This window comes from Mobula birostris, chromosome 8 (assembly GCF_030028105.1).
Source record: "Mobula birostris isolate sMobBir1 chromosome 8, sMobBir1.hap1, whole genome shotgun sequence".
Lineage (NCBI taxonomy): Eukaryota > Metazoa > Chordata > Chondrichthyes > Myliobatiformes > Myliobatidae > Mobula > Mobula birostris.
The window spans coordinates 163,915,560-163,935,236 of record NC_092377.1 but is presented as its reverse complement, the minus strand read 5'-3'; the positions used below and the strand labels follow the sequence as shown (position 1 = coordinate 163,935,236).

General features: G+C 50.8%; 1 protein-coding gene across 3 annotated transcripts in view; it reads left to right on the top strand.

Moving 5' to 3' along the window:
• The window catches only part of dock5 (dedicator of cytokinesis 5), a 222,736-nt gene that overhangs the window by 185,927 nt on the left and 17,132 nt on the right, over nucleotides 1–19,677 (top strand). For all 3 annotated transcript variants that reach the window (XM_072266712.1, XM_072266714.1, XM_072266713.1), the window contains 10 exons: nucleotides 2,718–2,874; nucleotides 3,374–3,414; nucleotides 4,437–4,527; nucleotides 6,795–6,914; nucleotides 7,517–7,606; nucleotides 7,991–8,095; nucleotides 10,077–10,218; nucleotides 12,082–12,163; nucleotides 16,284–16,368; nucleotides 17,593–17,679. In XM_072266712.1, coding sequence (XP_072122813.1) covers nucleotides 2,718–2,874; nucleotides 3,374–3,414; nucleotides 4,437–4,527; nucleotides 6,795–6,914; nucleotides 7,517–7,606; nucleotides 7,991–8,095; nucleotides 10,077–10,218; nucleotides 12,082–12,163; nucleotides 16,284–16,368; nucleotides 17,593–17,679 — 1,000 coding nt within the window. The remainder of the gene's footprint in view (nucleotides 1–2,717; nucleotides 2,875–3,373; nucleotides 3,415–4,436; nucleotides 4,528–6,794; nucleotides 6,915–7,516; nucleotides 7,607–7,990; nucleotides 8,096–10,076; nucleotides 10,219–12,081; nucleotides 12,164–16,283; nucleotides 16,369–17,592; nucleotides 17,680–19,677) is intronic.

The following is a 19,677-nucleotide window of genomic DNA, read 5'->3' as shown; positions in this document are numbered from 1 at the left end:
GGGGAAGGTGATGAAGTGAGAAGTTGCGAGGTGACAGGTGAGACCAGGTGAGGGGGAAGGTGATGAAGTGAGAAGCTGGGAGGTGACAGGTGAGACCAGGTGAGGGGGATGAAGTGAGAAGCTGGGAGGTGATAGGTGAGACCAGGTGAGGGGGAAGGTGATGAAGTGAGAAGCTGGGAGGTGATAGGTGAGACCAGGTGAGGGGGAAGGTGATGAAGTGAGAAGCTGGGAGGTGACAGGTGAGACCAGGTGAAGGGGAAGGTGATGAAGTGAGAAGCTGGGAGGTGACAGGTGAGACCAGGTGAGGGGGAAGGTTATGAAGTGAGAAGCTGGGAGGTGACAGGTGAGACCAGGTGAGGGGGAAGGTGATGAAGTGAGAAGCTGGGAGGTGACAGGTGAGACCAGGTGAGGGGGATGGTGATGAAGTGAGAAGCTGGGGGGTGATAGGTGGAAAAAGTAAAGGACTGAAGAAGGAGGAATCTGACAGGAAAGATGGAAATCCAGATGAAGGTTCTCGGCCCAAATGTCAACTGTTTATTCCTCTCTGTGGATGTCTCCTGACTTGCTGAGTTCCTCCAACATTTGGTGTGTGTTTTCCCAGAGAGTGTCCCTCACTGCACCCTCTCCAGAGTAAATCACATCCTTATTACAGTGAGGTGACCAGAATTGCACTCTAGCTGGGGTCTAACTGATGCTTCCTAACCACAAGCTTCCTGCGTATACATCCTAAGCCCCAGGTAATGAAGGCACGTAAGTATCCATTTGTGTTCACCATCTCATCCCCCTGGCTTCACGGGGAGCCACGGTAGTTTAGTGATCAGTGTGTCGTGTCAGAGTTCAATTCTGCCTTCTTCTGTAAGCAAGTTTGTACGTTCCTTAGCAACACACACCAAATGCTGGAGGATCTCAGCCGGCCAGGAAAGAGTAAACAGTCGACGTTTCGGGCTGAGACCCTTCCTCAGGATTTTGTACGTTTCACCCCTTGTGCACATGGGTTTCCTCCACGTGCTCTGGTTTCCTCCCACAGTCCAAAGGCATACCAATTAGTAGTTAATTGGTCGTTGTAAATTGTCCTGTGATTAGGCTAGGGTTAAATCGGTGGGTTGCTGGGTGGCGTGGTTCAAAGGGCAGGAAGGGCCTGTTCTGAATTGTTTCAATAGTTTCAAAGGTACATTTAATGTCAGGGAAATGTATACAACATACATCCTGAAATTCTTCTTCTACGCAAACATCCACGAAAAGAGGAGTGACCCAAAGAATGAATGACAGTTAAAATGTTAGAACCCCAAAGTCCCTTACAGCTCCTCCCACCAGCAAAAAGCATCGGCACCCCCTACCGAGCACTCAAGCGTGCAGCAAAGCATCAATAAAGACACAGACCTGCAGTACCCCAACGACTACTCGTTCACCCATTCGACAAACCACAGGCTCTCTCTCTCCCTAATAAGGGAAAAAGAGGTGTCTCCGTTTCACAGCGAGAGGGGAGACATAACAATCAACTCACTGATTTATGGTGTTAAAAGTCTGTTGCGTTGCTTTTTCCGAGCTCTGTGCCCAAAGAACTCGGGTCTCTGGGCACACAACCAGCAGCCAGCTGGCTGCTTTCGATCTTCAGTGTACTCCCACGACATGTCAGGCGGCGACACCGGCCTCGGATCCGCTCACCTCCAGAGCCACGAAAACCTGGCACCCTGAAGACGCACTAGTCTTCCAGGCCACATCCTTGGCATATCGAAAAGTGGCCGGTCGTGAGGCCCTGAGAGCAGGTCCCAATCCCGCAAAGAACTAAAATCAGTGTGTAACTCCAGGGTCTTCAAAAGAACCTTGAAAGGAAAAAAAAAGAGATATCAAAGATAGAAATAGAGCTGTTTCCGAAGATGCAAGCAAAAGGGGTCGCCGTTAGGCGCCATCGTCTCCTAATTGTATCTCTAAACAAGATAGAGAAGATGGTTTGTGGCACTCTTAGTTGACACACTTGGCGTATGGTACCTGCTTTTGGCCCACCCTGCTGTAGGCAAGATCGTTAAGCGGAAAAGAGTGCAGCAAAGATGTTGTCAGTACACTAGGGACTTGGTTATAGGGTGAGGTGGGGCTGGAGGTTGCCTGGGAAGGAGTTTCAGTTACACAGAGAGGCTGGATCATCCTGACTCGTTTTCCCTGGAGAGCAGGAGGCTGAGGGGTAACCTTATAAAGGGGTATAAAATCATGAGGGGCAAAGACAGGGTGAATTCACACAGCCAGGGAAGCAAAGCTAGGCTGCATATGTTTAAAAGGAACCCACAGGACTGATCTTTCATCCAGAAGCTGATCAGTACATGCAACGAGGTGCCAGAGGAAGTGGTCGAGACAAGTACATGAACAACATTTGGACGGGTATGTGAATAGGAAAGGTTTAGGCTCTAAACCTGGGGCCCACAGACCTATTACTTAATGGGATTGATCCCTGGCTTTGGGGGAGATGGGCCTTAATAGGAGCAAATATGACTGACTTAGAAGGAAATCCTGGTTAGCATGGACCAGTTGGGCTGAAGGGTCTGTGTGACTGTGTTGCCACCACAGGCATTCTTTGACTTGCACTCCAAGGCCCTCCAGCTCCTGCCTCTCAGTACTCCCCCTGGGTCCATGGCTTTTGCCCAGGTTAGCGTGAGCCGTGGCACCCCTCCCTCGGAGGACAGAGGACCAACCGCTGAGGTAACCCGGGTTCCTTTTGCTGCCAGCCTGTTGGAGCACTGCCGAAAGCACAAGTACTTGGCGGCGTCAGGAGAAGCCTTTGTCCTGCTGGTGACCAGCCTGCTGGAGAACCTGCTCGACTACAGGACCATCATGCACGATGAAAGCAAGGAGAACCAGATGAGCTGCACCGTCAATGTGCTGGTGAGTGTGAACCGGCCGGTAAATGTGCTGCTGAGTGTGAACCTCCTGGTGTGTGTGAATGTGCTGCTGAGTGTGAACCTGCTGGTGAGTGTGAACTTCCTGGTGTGTGTGAACGTACCGGTGAGTGTCAACCTGCCGGCAAGTGTGAACCTCCTGGTGAGTGTGAACGTACTGGTGAGTGTGAACCGGCCGGCGAGTGTGAACCTCCTGGTGTGTGTGAATGTGCCGGTGAGTGTGAACCTGCTGGTGAGTGTGAACTTCCTGGTGAGGGTGAACACACTGGTGAGTGTGAACGTACTGGTGAGTGTGAGCCTCCTGGTGTGTGTGAACTGTACTCAATACTCCATGACTCAGTAATAAGGTTTTTAATCCTATTACACCCGTTGTCATTCTGACTCCGCGCCAGCGTAACGGTATCGAGTACAGTGAAAAGTTTGCTCTCACACCGCCCACACAGATGACTGTTTTTCACCGTTCTCTCTTTGTCCCCCACCCCCAGAATTTCTACAAGGAGAAGAAGCGGGAGGACATCTACATCAGGTAGGAAGGTTCTCAATCCTGGTTTTGACCGTGTTTCCAGAAAGTTGCCTATTAGATCCTTATCATCTGAATGAGAAAGTGTACGATGAAATTCCTTGTTTGCTTGAAGCTCGTTGGGTGAACAGCATGCAGTCAGTGACCACTTCATTAGATACATCTGTACAGCAACATCACCCTTTCCAAATCAGCCTGGTGCTCAGATGAGTGAAGTTATCCACACTGGTTCAGGAGCCTGATGGTGTGTGGTAATAAGTGTTCCTGAACCTGGTGGTGTGGCTCATTATATAAAAGACAAACACTTTAAACGTGTGATAAATGTGAAAGGTGCTGGAAATACTTGCCAGGTCAGGCAGCATCTGTGGAGAGGGAAACGGGGAACTTCAAGTCATTTCACTCTGGTGAGCTGGATGAAGGGAACCCAGCAGAGGGAGTTCCAGATTCTGAGGACACAGGGGGCACGCCAGTGGCCGAGAGGAGGAGTTACAGGTTCTGAGGACATGAGGCAAGGGAGTGATTGTTAAGGGGGTGGGGTGTCACTTGTGTAGAGTAAGATCCAGTCAGCATCCATCATCAGGGACCCCACCACCCAGGTCATGCTCTCTTCTCTCTGCTGCCATCAGGAAGAAGGTACAGGAGCTTCAGGACTCACACCACCAGGTTCAGAAACACTTACTACCCCTCAACCATCAGGCTCCTGAACCAAAAGGGAATAACTTCACTCAACTTCACTTGCCCCGTCATTGAAATGTTCCCACAACATGTGGACCCAATTTCAAAGACTCTTCATCTCCTGTTCTTGACATTTAATGCTTATTTATTTATTATTTTTGTTTCTTCTATATTTGTACAGGCTGTTTTTTGCACTCTGGTTGAACACCCAAATTGGACGCAGTCTTTCATTGGTTTTATTATGTGCTTTAATAATAAGCTTACTTTGAGCTTTGAGATGACGACAGGGACTGGACGTGATAATTGGAAACAGTATGCAGAGGGTTCATTTCTGTCTGTGTTGCTGCCATCAGGTATCTGTACAAACTGCGGGATCTGCATCGCGACTGTGAGAATTACACTGAGGCTGCCTACACACTGCTCCTTCACGCAGAGTTGCTCCAGGTAAGAACTGAACTGAATTGAATCTTACATCCTTCACACGCGTGAGGAGTAAAAATCTTTACGTTATGTCCCTATCTCAATGTGCAATATGCAATCATAGCAATTTATAATAAATAGAACAGTCAGTGTAACATAAAAATGCACTCAGCTCAGCGTGAGTTAATCAGTCTGAGGTGACAGGGCTGCCCGGATCCCTCAGCCTCATCCCAGAGAGAATCAGAATCAGGTTGTTGATATCTTTCCTGTGAATTCTGTGCTGTTCTGCCCACCGACCTACAGGAAAGATCTCAATAAGATTGAAAGAGTGCAGAGGAGATGTGCAAGGGTGCTGACGGATTTGGGGACCTGAGTTACAGGGAAAGGTTGACCAGGTTCGGAGTTTATTCCCTGGAGTGTAGAATGAGAGGAGATTTGATACCAGATTATGAGGAGTCTCTGCCTGAATGCGTACGTTTTCTTCAGGTCCTTAGTTTTCTTCCCCTAGTTCAAAGGAGGGTTAATTGGTCATTGTAAGTTGTCCTGTGATTAGGTTCAGGTTGATCAGGTTTGTTGGGGGTCTCTGGGGTGGTGAGGCTCAAGGGTCTGGAGACCCTACTCCACACTGTATCGCTGAATAAATACATTTAAAGGGTATGGGCCAAATGGGACCAGCTTGGTGGACACCAGGGGTCAACGTGGACAAAATGGGCAAAGGGCCTGTGTGCATGCTGTATTCCTCAACAACCCTATGGGTCTTTGGAATTCCCTTCTCCCAAAGGCAAATAACAGCATTTATTATCAAAGTACGCAAATGTCATCATATACTACCCTGGGATTCATTTTCTCTCAAGCATTCAAGGTAGGACAAAGAAATACAATAAAATCAATTTTTAAAACTGCATGCAAACAGAGACTGACAAACAACCAGACAACAAATTGTGTAAATAAGATTGAAAGAGCACAGAGAAAATTTACAAGGATGCTGTCAGGTCTGGAGAACCTGAGTTAGAAGGAAAGTTTGAGTAGGTTAGGACTGTGTTCCCTAGAACATAGGAGACTGAGAGATTTGGTAGAGGTATATAAAATTATGAGGGGTATAGGCAGGGTAAATGCAAGCAGGCGTCTTTCCTCTGAGATTGGGTGGGACCACAACTAGAGGTCATGGGTTAAGGGTGAAAGGTGAAAAGTTTAAGGGGAACATGAGGGGAAACGGGGCAGGTGAGAGTGTGGAAGTTGCCAGCCAGTGCAAGTGGTGCACGTGAGCTTGATTTCAGCGTTTAAGAGAAGTTCAGATAAGTACATGGATGGTAAGTATATGGAAAGCTATGGTCCCGGTTCATAGGCAGGTTAAATGGCTCGGCACAGACTAGGTAGTCTGAAGGGTAGGGCCTGTTCCTGTGCTCTGGCTTTCTTTGACTGTATGACACTAATCAAAGTGAAAAAGAAGACAAGCAAAAATACTAGTAAATAAGTAAATAAATAATATAGAGAAGGTGAATTGTAGAGTCCTTGAAAGTGAGTCCACAGGTTGTGGATCCGTTCAGAGCTGAGGTGAGTGAAGTTATCTGCGTTGGTTTAGGAGCCTGATGGTTGAACTGTTCTTGAAGCTGGTGGTGTGGGACGTGAGGCTCCTGTACCTCCTTCCTGATATTAGCAGTGAGAAGAGAGCGTGATCTGGGTGGCGGGGTCCCTGATGATGGATGCTGCTCCTCATGGATGTGCTCGATGGTGAGAAAGGTTTTGCCTGTGATGGACTGGACTGTTTCCTCCATTTTCTGTAGACTTTTCTGTTCTTGGTCTTTGGTGTTTCAATACCTTAAAATATTTTCAGTCAGAGGAAGAGTATATTCCCAGTGAGGGGCAATGTTCCCTCTTAATTTTTTAACAGCTACGCAGACCAACCATTCATCTGAGCAGGAAGTTTTTACACAGCCTGAAAAATTCCACCTGCGAGGCAACGAAGGCTATGTGCATGAGAGCATTTCAGTTACAGTGCAGCCATGCACCCGCACAGCCTAGAGGGAGCAGTAGTGAGGGGTGTGGGATTATGAGGTCGTTGGAATGCACATCAGCCAGGATCTAGTGGTGGAAGGGCAGGCTTGAAGGGCTGAATGGCCTCCTCCTCTTCTCCTCCAGATGTTCCTCTGACATTCTTGTGGTGAGACTCATGGACGCCATAACAATCCCTCACCTCCCCCCTCCCAGGGCTGCGCTGACACGTTCACTGCCTCGCCCAGTCCTACAGCTGGGAGCTGTCCCTCAGTCTTGCTGTGCTCTCTCCCCCACAGTGGTCCGACCAGCCCTGCGCTGCTCACCTCATCCACAGGGAGGACTACCAGGTCCTGACCAACCGTGAGCTGAAGGAGAAGCTGTACCAGGAGATCATCCACTACTTCGACAGGGGCAAGGTCAGTGCTCCGGAGGTCCCTCGCTTCCAGGGCTGGCGCTGGATGACCTCAATGTTTGGGGCAGTCCTCGCTCCAGGACCGACTTGCTGCGACCCCTGACACCCGGTGCCCCCTTGACGTACCACACCCCAACCTGACATGCGGTGACCGCACACATCTCTCAGTAACCCCGTAACGTATCTTTGTTGACCTGGGACCTGTCAGCTGGCTGCTTGCTGGTGTAAGGGGTCGGGGAGGGGGGGGAAGTTGGTGTTTGTAGCTGGTGGCCATACAGCCAGGGTGCCCAAGGGGCCGAGGACCATGAGACTGACCATTGCTGGACACTGGGTGTGGGGAGGCCGGGAGTGGGCAGTTCAGAAGTGACCACATGACCCAATGTGTGACTGTTGCCCTGGTGTGTGACCCCTGACCCGATGTGTGACTGTTGACCTACTGTGTGACCTCTAACCTGGTGTATGACCCCTGACCCAATGTGTGACTGCTGACCTACTGTGTAACCTCTGACCCAGTGTATGACCCCAGCAGTGAACTCAGAGGAGGCAGTGAAGGGCAGGGCATTGGGGGAAAGGCCACTGACCCCTGTTCTGTGGCTCCGCTTGCAGATGTGGGAGAGTGCCATCAGGCTGAGCAAGGAGCTGGCTGCCATGTACGAGAACGAGGTCTTCGAATATGAGGAGCTGAGCCACCTCCTGGTGAGTGCTGACGGGGGCGGAGAGGACAGGGCGAGGAGACGGAACCTGGGAGGAGGTAACGGGGAGACCATCCTGGGCAGATGATGTCAAGGGAATGGTGCTACTCAGACAGAACTTGGGAGAAGGTACTGGGCAGATGGAGATGGACAAATGGATCCGTTCAGATGGCAGCGCTGAGATTGACCCGGGGAGACGGGATCAGGGAGACAGACCAGAGGAGGCACTGGGGGCGGGGGGAGATGGTGGGCTGTGGAGATGGTCCTTGGGGGTCAACGAAGGGCATGGGGGGAGCTAGTTGTGGGGAGGGGGGGCATGGAGTGGGGTGTAGACAGTGCCACTCTGGTCTGAGCCTCGCCCATACTGACCTCTGACCTTGGGTCGCAGAAGCAGCAGGCGAACTTTTACGAGAACATCATGCAGGCGATGAGACCCCCTCCTGAGTACTTCGCCGTCGGCTTTTATGGACAGGGATTCCCCTCTTTCCTGCGGGTAAGTCCAACCTGGTCTGAGGGCATAGCCTCCCCTACTTTCCACCCCTCCTCTCCCTTCACTTCCCTTCCCCACACCCCACCTCCACTCCATCCCCACCTCTCTCCTTCCCTCCCAATCCCTCCCCTCCCCACACCTCCCTCCCCACACCTCCCTTCCCACACCTCCCTCCCCACCCCTCTACTCCTCACCTCTCCACTCCCCACCCCTCTACTCCCCAACCCTCTACTCCCCACCCCTCCACTCCCCACCCCTCCACTCCCCACCTCTCCACTCCCCACCCCTCCACTCCAATCTCCACCTCTCCCCAACTCGCATCTCTACCCATCTCTCTCCTTCCCTCCGCTCCCTCTGCCCCTCACCCCCCTCTCCCTCCCCTCTCCATCCCCCTCTCCCCCTTCCTTCATTCCCCCTCCCCAGAACATGGCTGTCCTTGGCTTGGAGACCCACTGAAGCTCCCTGCCTCCACCTTTACCTCACTGGGGTCCCGTTGACTGACGGGACATGACCCAATCCCTGTGAGCAGAGCGGTCTGTGAGGTGAACTGATTGGCTGGCTGCAAAGGGACCCCGGCCATCCATCCAGCCCCCCTCGGACATTGTTCCCACCTCTCCACCGTTCCCACCTCTCCACCGTTCCCACCTCTCCATTGTTCCCACCTCTCCACCGTTCCCACCTCTCCATTGTTCCCACCTCTCCACCGTTCCCACCTCTCCACCATTCCCACCTCTCCATTGTTCCCACCTCTCCACCGTTCCCACCTCTCCACCGTTCCCACCTCTCCATTGTTCCCACCTCTCCACCGTTCCCACCTCTCCACCGTTTCCACCTCTCCATTGTTCCCAGCTCTCCACCGTTCCCAGCTCTCCACCGTTCCCACCTCTCCACCGTTCCCACCTCTCCATTGTTCCCACCTCTCCACCGTTCCCACCTCTCCATTGTTCCCACCTCTCCACCGTTCCCACCTCTCCACCGTTCCCAGCTCTCCACCGTTCCCACCTCTCCACCGTTCCCACCTCTCCACCGTTCCCAGCTCTCCACCGTTCCCACCTCTCCATTGTTCCCACCTCTCCACCGTTCCCACCTCTCCACCGTTCCCACCTTTCCACCTCTCCATTGTTCCCACCTCTCCATTGTTCCCACCTCTCCACCGTTCCCACCTCTCCACCGTTCCCACCTCTCCATTGTTCCCACCTCTCCACCGTTCCCACCTGTCCATTGTTCCCACCTCTCCACCGTTCCCACCTCTCCACCGTTCCCACCTCTCCATTGTTCCCACCTCTCCACCGTTCCCAGCTCTCCACCGTTCCCACCTCTCCATTGTTCCCACCTCTCCACCGTTCCCACCTCTCCATTGTTCCCACCTCTCCACCGTTCCCACCTCTCCACCGTTCCCACCTCTCCATTGTTCCCACCTCTCCACCGTACCGTTCCCACCTCTCCACCGTTCCCACCTCTCCATTGTTCCCACCTCTCCACCGTTCCCACCTCTCCATTGTTCCCACCTCTCCACCGTTCCCACCTCTCCACCGTTCCTACCTCTCCATTGTTCCCACCTCTCCACCGTTCCCACCTCTCCACCGTTCCCACCTCTCCATTGTTCCCACCTCTCCACCGTTCCCACCTCTCCACCGTTCCCACCTCTCCATTGTTCCCACCTCTCCACCGTTCCCAGCTCTCCACCGTTCCCAGCTCTCCACCGTTCCCACCTCTCCATTGTTCCCACCTCTCCACCGTTCCCACCTCTCCACCGTTCCCACCTCTCCATTGTTCCCACCTCTCCACCGTTCCCACCTCTCCATTGTTCCCACCTCTCCAGCGTTCCCAGCTCTCCAGCGTTCCCACCTCTCCACCGTTCCCACCTCTCCACCGTTCCCACCTCTCCATTGTTCCCACCTCTCCACCGTTCCCACCTCTCCACCGTTCCCACCTCTCCATTGTTCCCACCTCTCCACCGTTCCCACCTCTCTCTCCTCGCCAGAACAAGATGTTCATTTACCGGGGAAAGGAGTACGAACGTTACGAGGACTTCCGACTGAAGCTGGCCACGCAGTTCCCCAACGCAGAGAAGATGACCAGTACGTCCCCACCCAGCGAGCAGCTGAAGAACTCGCCCCAGCAGTGTATCCTTCGTCCATGTGACTGGGAGGGGGCTAATAGCCGCACCGTCGGTGTCTGGGGGTTTGTCCGCAGAGCTGATCCGGGGAACGGGTGGGTCTCATTCACAAGAAACAAGGCCACAGCCTCAGAATACAAGGACATCCCTTTAGAACAGAGATGGGGAGGAATTTCTTTAGCCAAAGGGAGCTGAATCTGTAGAATTCATTGCCACAGACAGCTGTAGAGGACAATTCAGTGTGTATATTAAAAATGCAGGTTGATAGGTTCTTGATTAGTAAGGGCATTAGAGGTTATGGGGAGAAGGCAGGAGTTCCTTCTCCTTGTAACCTTTGACAGCTAGAGATTGGGGTTGAGAGGGACAATAAATCAGCCATGGTGGAATGGCGGAGCAGACTCGATGGGCCGAGTGGCCTCATTCTGCTCCTGTGTCTTATGGTTACTTCAGAAACATCTAGAACAGGGGTTCCCATCTGGGGTCCACAGGTCCCTTGCTTCACGGTATTGGTCCATGGGATCATAAACACTGGGACCCCCTGCTCCAGAGTCACCAGCTCAGGACGTCCATGGAAAGTGGGATCAGGACAGGTGGGACAGTGGCTGGCATGGACAAAGTGGGCCAGAGGGCCCCTTTCTATACTCTGTTACTCTGTAAATATCGGATTGGGGGCCTTGTCTGTGAGACAGCAAACTTCACAACGTGTCTCATTGATATAAACCTGATTCTGATTCTGAACTGCTCAAGGAGTTGATTAAGCTGGGGAGGAACGGATTGAATAGGAGCCCATGGGGCAACATCTTCACCCAGAGGGTGGTAAGTATCCAGAATGAGCTGCCAGAGGAAGTGGTTAAGGCAGGGACAGTACCGTGCAAAGGTCTTAGGCCCATGCGTATAGCGAGGGTGCCTAAGGCTTGTGCACAGTACTGTGTTTGTCAACGTGAAGCGGAGAGCGAGCTTGTAACTCTGCTGAGAGCAAAGGGTGTTGGGAATGGCGAGGGTGGAGAGCCGCGGGAGGCGTGTGGGACGGGGGGTGGGCAGAGAAAGAGTGCTGGGGTGGGGGGGTGACGTGGGTGCAGACACACCCAGCCCTGAGACACCAAGCAAGGTCATTTGATTTCAGACGATTGGTTTATTGATCAGTACAGAATGTCTCTCTGGTGCTTCTCGCCCCTTCCCCTTTTCCCAACCATGATTCCCCTCTCCCTGCCCCCTTCCCACTCTCAGTCCACAACAGAGACCCAGATCAGAATCAGGTTTATCATCACTCACGTATGTCATGAAATTTGTTTTTTTTTACAGCAGCAGTACAGTGCAATACATAAAATTACTACAGTACTGTGCAAAAGTCTTGGGCACCCTCGCTCTATACTATATGTGTGCCTAAGAGTTCTGCTCAGTACTGTGCATTAACAGCTTTTTAAGGGTGTTTGGACAAGAACTGGGGTTCATTTCCCACCGCTGTCTGTAGGGAGTTTGTACATTCTCCCTGTGACCATGTGGGCTTCCTCTGACATTCCCGAGACACACGGATTAGAATCGGTAAGTTGGTGGCATGCTATGTTGGTGCTGGAAGTGTGGTGGCACTTGTGGGCTGCCCCCGGCACATCCTCAGACAGTGTTGCTCGTTGTCGTAAACAACATACTTCACGGTATGTTTTGATATACATGACAGATAAAGCCAGTCTTATTCTACCCATTTGACACCAGGGGATTTGAACTTGTGCCCCAAGGTCCGTAGTGGGTCTCCCAGTGCTGTGTCCCTCATCAGGGAGAGAGGCAGAGAGAAAGTGGAAGGGGTGGAGTTACAGATTGAGCTGGATCGCATTACGTTCAGACACGGTTCTGCTCCTTGACCCCCCGTGCTCAGATGTCCAGTGTTTCACCGTGAAGCCGGTTCTCGATCTCCCATTACAGTACAAGGACAAGCCCGTTCCAGAGCAGATCTTAAAGTAAGTGGACTTTATCCATCTGTGGCTTTCCCACCCCATCGCTTAGGCATCGGTGTATTTTCACTTTGATCTCCCACCACTCCCACCACTGATCTAGGGACGTGGATCCCATACTGTTCCTCCACACTGCTAACACTCCTGTCATTAACTCTGTACTCTGCCATCAATTTCTGCCTTCCAAAGTGAATCACTTCACACTTATCGGGGCTGAATTCCATCTGCCACTTCTCAGCCCAGCTCCGCATCCAGTCAATGTCCAGTTGTAATCAACAACAACCTTCCACACTTCCACAACGTCACCAACCTTTGTGCCTCTTGCAAACTTAATTAGCCACCCTTCCACTTCCACATCTCAGCGCATTATGTGCCATGTTGTATGACATGGGTGACCATGGTCTATTCCCGATCATGATTGTTACATAGAAACATAGAAAACCTACAGCACATTACAGGCCCTTCGGCCCACAATGCTGTGCCAAACATATACTTACTTTAGGAATTATCTAGAGTTACCCATAGCCCTCCATTTTTCTGAGCTCCATGTACCTATCCAGGAGTCTCTTAAAAGACCCTATCATATCCCCCTCCACCACCGTTGCCGGCAGCCCATTCAACACACTCACCACTCTCTGCATAAAAACCTTACCCCTGACATCTCCTCTGTACCTACTTCCAAGCACCTTAAAACTGTGCCCTCTCGTGTTAGCCATTTCAGCCCTGGGAAAAAGCCTCTGACTATCCACACGATCAATGCCTCTCATCATCTTACACACCTATATCAGGTCACCTCTCATCCTCCGTCACTCCAAGGAGAAAAGGCCAAGTTCACTCAACCTATTCTCATAAGGCATGCTCCCCAATCCAGGCAACATCCTTGTAAATCTCCTCTGCACCCTTTCTATAGTTTCCACATCCTTCCTGTAGCAAGGCAGCCAGAATTGAGCACAGTACTCCAAGTGGCATCTGACCAGGGTCCTATATGTTCTTGGCAAATTTTTCTACTGAAGTGGTTTGCCATTGCCTTCTTCTGGGCAGTGTCTTTAGAAGACGGGTGACCCCAGCCATTATCAATACTCTTCAGAGATTGTCTGCCTGGTGTCAGTGGTCACATAACCAGGACTTGTGATATGCACCAGCCGCTCGTACGACCATCCACCACCTGCTCCCATGGCTTCACATGACCCTGATCGGGGAAAGAGGGACTAAACAGGTGCTACACCCAGGGGTGACCTGTAGGCTAGCGGAGGGAAGGAGTGCCTTGCACCTCCTTTGGTAGAGACGTACCTCCACCCTGCCACCCAATTCCTCATCAAATTACTAAGAGCAGGGTTTCCAAAACAGATCCCTGTGAAACACCACTAGTCACGGACCTCCAGGCAGAATACTTTCCATCTACTACCGCCTTCTGCCTGCAGTTCTGAATCCATGCAGCCAAGTTTCCCTGGATTCTGTGCCCCCGACTTTCTGAATGAGCCTGCCAGGCTCACTCTTGAACACACTTGCTGCTCTGCTGTCATCAATTTGTTTGGTCGCTTCCTCAAAACGTCAATCAGGCTCGTAAGGCACAGTACTCTCTAATGCTGGGAGGTCCATAAGTGAAACTTAGTTCAAACGACACAGTGATGTAGCAAGCAGAGTCACTGCCTCCTGATTCTGGTGATCCAGGTTTGATCCTGACCTCTGGTCCTGTCCACGCGGAGCTTGCATGTTCTTCCTGTGACCCGGTGTCTGGTGCTCCAGCTTCCTCCCACGCCCCAAACATGGGCTAACTGTCCGCTGTCAACTGTGTGTGGCTGAGTGCCGGAATCGGGGGCAGTTGATGGGAAGGTGGAGAGATGAGACAGAGTAGACAGCCAGTATCCTTATCCCGGGGTCGAAATGTCTGCTAGTAGAGGGCATGCATTGAGGGTGAGAAGAGTTAAGTTCACAGGGAGAGGTGGGTGCCTGGAATGGGCCAGCAGGGGTGGCGGTGGAGGCATACGACAGAGCTGTCTTAGACAGTCTCCAACCTGCAGAGTCTGGAGGGATACGGACATTGTGTAGGCACAGCAGTGTAGTGGTTAACACAGCGACTCTGGTTCAATTCCGGTGCTCTCTGTAAGGAGTTTGTTTGTTCTCCCCATGATCGCTTGGGTGTTCTCCCACAGTCCAACGACGTACAGTACTGGTTGGTAGGTTAGTTGGTCATTGTAAATTGTCCTGTGATCAGACTAGGGTTAAATTGGGGTTTACTGGGAGGTGGGCTCAGAGAGCTGGAAGGGCCTGGTGCATACTGTATCTCAGTAAATCAATAGAAGGGATTAGCTTAATTAGGCCTCTCATTGCTAACTTGATTAGTTACGCACAAAGGGCCTCTTGCAGTGCTGTTCCAATACGATGGAGGGCCAGCATCTATTTGGTGGGCCAAAGTGCCTCTCTCGGTGACTATAATTCATTTCTTCAGAACAACGTAGACCAGGTAGCTGGGGAAGTAACACAAGCTGGTCCTACTAATGATTGGAGTACTGAACGATGTGGAGAGGATGTTTCCTATAGTGGGTGAGTCTGGGACCAGAGGGCACAGCCTCAGAATACGAGGGCATCTCTTGAGAACGGAGATGAGGAGGAATTTCTTTAGCCAGAGGGTGGTGAATCTGTGGGAATCGTTGCTACAGACAACTGCGGAGGCCAAGTTATTGGGAGTCTTTAAAGCGGAGGATGATAGGTTCTTGATTAGTCAGGGATCAAAGATTACAGGGAGAAGGCAGGAAAATGGGATTGAGAGGGCAGGGGGTAATAAATCAGCCATTGGAATGGCAGATCAGACTTAGTGGGCCAAATGGCCTAATTCCATTCCTATGTCTTATGGGATAGAAGCCTGTCTTAGGTAATGTTCAGGAAAGTGGAGGAAATGCAAAGAAGGGAAGGGATGAGACAAACACACAGTGACCACTTCATTATCTAGCTCCTGTACCTAATAAAGTGGCCACTGAGTGCATGCTCGTGGTCTTCTGCTGCCGTAGCCCATCGACTTCAAGGTTGGACATGTGTGCATTCAGAGATGCTCTTCTGCACACCACTGTTGTAACACATGGTTATTTGAGTTACTGTCACCTTCCTGTCAGCTTGAACCAGTCTGGCCATTCTCCCCTGACTTCTCTCTTTAACAAAGCTTGTTTGCCCACAGAACTGCCGCTCACTGGATGCTTTTTTTTGTTTTGCACACCGTGCTCTGTAAACTCTAAAGGCCATAAGACATTGGAGCAGAATTAGGCCATCGGACCATTAAGTCTGCTCCACCAATTGACTATGACTGATCCATTTCCTTCTCAACCCCATTTTCCTGTCTTCTGCCTGTAACCTTTCATGCCCTGACCTAAAGGATGTTATGCATGAAAATCCCAAGAGATCAGCAGTTTCTGAGCTACTCAAACCATCCCGTCTGGCACCAACAATCATTCCACGGTCAAAGTCACTTAGATCCCATTTCTTCCCCATTCTGATGTTTGGTCTGAACAACAGCTGAACCTCTTGACCATGTCTGCATGCTTCTATGCACTGAGCTGCTGCTGCGTGATTGGCTGATTAGATATTAGCATTAACAAGCAGGTGTAGCAGGTCACAAGTTAAGGGTGAATGGTGAAATATGTAAAGGGAAACTTCTTCACTCAAAGTGCGGTGCGAGTGGCGAAGATGCTGCCAGCGTAAGTGGTAGTTGTGGGTTCGATTGTAACATTTAAGGGAAGTTTAGATGGGTATACGGATGGGAGGGGTAATGGAGGGCTCTGGTCCTGGTGCAGGTGGTTGTAGGAAAGTAATTGTCCCCGAACCTGAAGGTTTGGGACTTCAGGCTTCTGCATCTCCTGCCTGATGGTAGCAGCGAGAAGATGGTGGGGGTCCTTGAAGATAGAAGCTGCCTTCTTGAAGCAACACCTCCTGTAGATGCTGCCACAAGGGGAAGGCTCAGCCATGATGGACAGGCCTATGTCCATGTTGTTCTATAATTAACCATTACCACAGCCTGTAGATCAGAAAGAGGGGAAAGGAGTATACTGTGGATCTTCCAAAGCCATCATCAGAGAACAGCTGAGCTCAGCCCCGGTCTGTGAAAATCACCTTCAGCTTGTTTCACTCTCTACAGCTTCTACCGGGCGAACGAGGTTCAGCAGTTCCAGTATTCCCGGCCATTTCACCAAGGAGAGAAGGATCCCGACAACGAATTTGCGGTAAGACGCGATCGTGGCGCAGAGGAGCTGGTCTTGTGTTGCAGCACCCACTTACAGGCTGCTCACCCCTTCTCCAGGACATTTGTTAAACTGGGAATAAAGAAACCTCATTCTTCCTGACTGAACCCGTATAACCGTTAACTGTGAGCCCTCGCCCTTTAGTGCCGACGATACAAATCGAGAATTCCTGCAGTTTGAGAGCTTATCCCATGGTTTGTCCTTGTGGCTGGCAGAAATGAATCCCTGCGAAGTTGAGTTAGATGTGTCCACCTTGTCAGGACGAGGTGCCATCTTGAAAGATTGCAGAGAAAATTTACAAGGATGTTGCTGGGACTCGAGGACCTGAACGTGCTTTACTATCTGTGTAATTTGATCGAAGTACTTCTGCGCAGAGCGGGATCGGCGGCTGTGGCCTGCAGCCATCAACACGGTGCTGAACTGGGTGACTCAGTGGCTGTGGCCGCAGCCAATAGCTCCTGGACCGGCTTCGCCAGCTCGTGGCTGTAGACTCACTTTTGGGGATTCTGCAGTTGATGTTTAACTTTTGTTGTTTGCATGATTTGGTTTTTTTTTACACTTTTAATGGTCTTTGTTGTGAGGGGTTGGTTTTCTTTAAAGCAGGGTTTCCCAACTTGGTGCCCACGGACCCCTTGCTTAACGGTTTTGGTCTGTGGCATAAAGAGGTTGGGAACCCCTGCCTTAAATGAGTTCTATGCTGTTTCTTTGTTTAGTGGCTGCCTGCAGGAAGACAGTATACTGTGTATATCCTTTGATAATAAATGTACTTTGAGTTCGAGGGAAAGATTGAATAAGTTCGGACTTTATTCCCTGGAGTGTAAGAGGATGAGGGGAAATCTTCGGGGTATACAAAATGATGAGGGGAATAGACAGGGTAAATGCACGCAGGCTTTTTCCACTCAGGTTGGGTGAGGCTGGAACTAGAGGTGATAGGTTAAGGGTGAAAGGTGAAATATTTAAGAGGGACGTGAGGGGGAATGTCTTCACTCAGAGGCAGAGCCAGCCGCCGGGGGAAGTAGTGATTGCGGTTCAGTTGTAACATTTAAGAGAAGTTTGGATAGGGACATGGATGGGAGGGCTATGTAGAGGGTGTAGATTGATAGGACTTGGCGGAAAGTCAGGGTCAGCGTGGACTAGATGAGCTGAAGGGTGTGTTTCTATGCCGTAGTGCTCTATGATGCTCTAAACGTTGGACTTCCCTTACAGACTATGTGGATTGAACGAGTGACATACAGCACAGTGTACAAGTTTCCCGGTATTCTGCAGTGGTTCGAGGTGAAAACTGCCACAGTGGTAAGCTTTATCTTTTGATTTTAACGTCGGATTTTCACTGCCAAATTTTGCTGAAAAAATGCAGTGCAGGTAAACAATAAAGTACAAGATCATAACAAGGTAGATTGTGAGGTCGAGAGTCTGGTAACAGTGGTGTAGGAGCTGTCATTGAGCCTGGTTGTACATGCTTTCTGTTGTTTCTTTCCTCTGCCCAATGGGATGGGGAGAGGAGGGAATGTCCAGGGGGGTTGGGGGGTCTTTGATTACTCTGGCTGTTTTGCGAGGCAGCGAGCAGTGTTGACAGTGTCCGTGGAAGGGAGGCGGGTGCAGTTCCCTGCAGTCGTGGGCAGAGCATTTGCCACGCCAAGCTGTGATACATCCAGGTAGGATGCATTGGTAAAAATGAGTCGACAGGAAGGTGCTGAATTTCCTCAGCCTCCTGAGGAAGTAGAGGTTTTGTGAGCTTTCGTGGCGTGTGTGTAGTTTTTTCAAATTTATTCATTTACGGGATGTGGGCGTCACCAGCTAAGCCAGCATATATTGCCCATCTCTTGTTGCCCGTCCTGAACCGCTGTCATCCCCGAGCTGTAGATACACCCACAGTGCTGTCAGCGCCAGAACAGGCTATTTGGTGTTCACTCCTAGGATCTTGAAGCTCTCGACCTCAGCTCTGATAGAGACGGAAGCATATGTACCACCCCTGCCCCACTCCCCGCTACCTTTCTGAAGTCAACATTATTTTGTTCACATTGAGGGAAGATTGTCATCAAGACACCATTTCACTAAGCCCTCTGTCTCCTTCCTGTATCCAACTCACCATAACTTGTGGCGTGGCCCGCTACACCGCTATCATCTGCAAACTTGTAGATCAGGGTTTCCCAGACATTATTATGCCATGGAGCCTTCCCGTGAACCGAGGGCTCTGTGGACCCCTGCTGTCAGTGCATCTAGCTGAGTATACAGGGAGTAGAGTCGTCTTGCGTCACTCTGGGGCAAGAATCACCTTCCAACCTGGGGTCCACAGACCTGTTGTTTGGTCCACGGCATAAAAAGTGTCGGGAACCCCTGTTTTAGTGGGATATCCACATCAGTGGCACACGCTATTCCTCACACAGGTCTCCTTCCAAGGACTTCAACAGAAACAAAGTCAGGGGCTCAGGAGCCTGATGACCCTCACCTCAAGGTTCAACGAGAGCTTCTTCCCCACCGCCATCAGGTTCCTGAACCCACCCGAAAACCCCCTAACACTATGTTTCTTTTCCTCTCACTCAGCCTGCACTAATTTGTTTCGGCATGTAGGTTAAGGATAATTTGAATGAGTTTAAGGTTGTTGATTGTATGGCATTTATCCCCTGGGTGTGTACGCCTCTGACAAACTTCTACAGATGTGCAGTGGAAAACATTCTGACTGGCTGCATCACAGCCTGGCGTGGGGACTCCAAAGCCTGCAGTGTAGACTGGGCTCAGCCAGTTCTATCACGGAGACAGCTCTCCCCTCCATCCAGGACATCTACGCCAGGCGATGTCTCATCGAGGTGACCTCTGTTATCAGGGAAAGCACTACCATCCAGACAAGAGAAAATCTGCAGATGCTGGAAATCCAAGCGACACACACACACAAAGTGCTGGAGGAACTCAGCAGGCCAGGCAGCACCTATGGAAATGAACAGACGACATCTCAGGCCAAGATCTTGCTGAAGGGTCTTGGCTCGAAACGTCGACTGTACTCATTTCCATAGACACTGCCATCCGAACCGTGCTCTTTTCTCGATGCTGCCAACAGGCAGAAGTTACAGGAGCCTGAAGACTGTTGAACCTCAGTTTATTTTCTGATCTGGGAGCTATAAATGACGAGCAGTCTTAATTCTAAGATTTCAGTGTATTTTTGGACTGCAAACAAACGTGGAAATACTAAGCAAACTAAATAAAAAGCTGAGAAACTTTGCCGAATGCCAAGTCAAGAGAAAAAGGTGCCAAAACATCACCTCTGAAAAATATTTCACTTTTATAGATCAGATA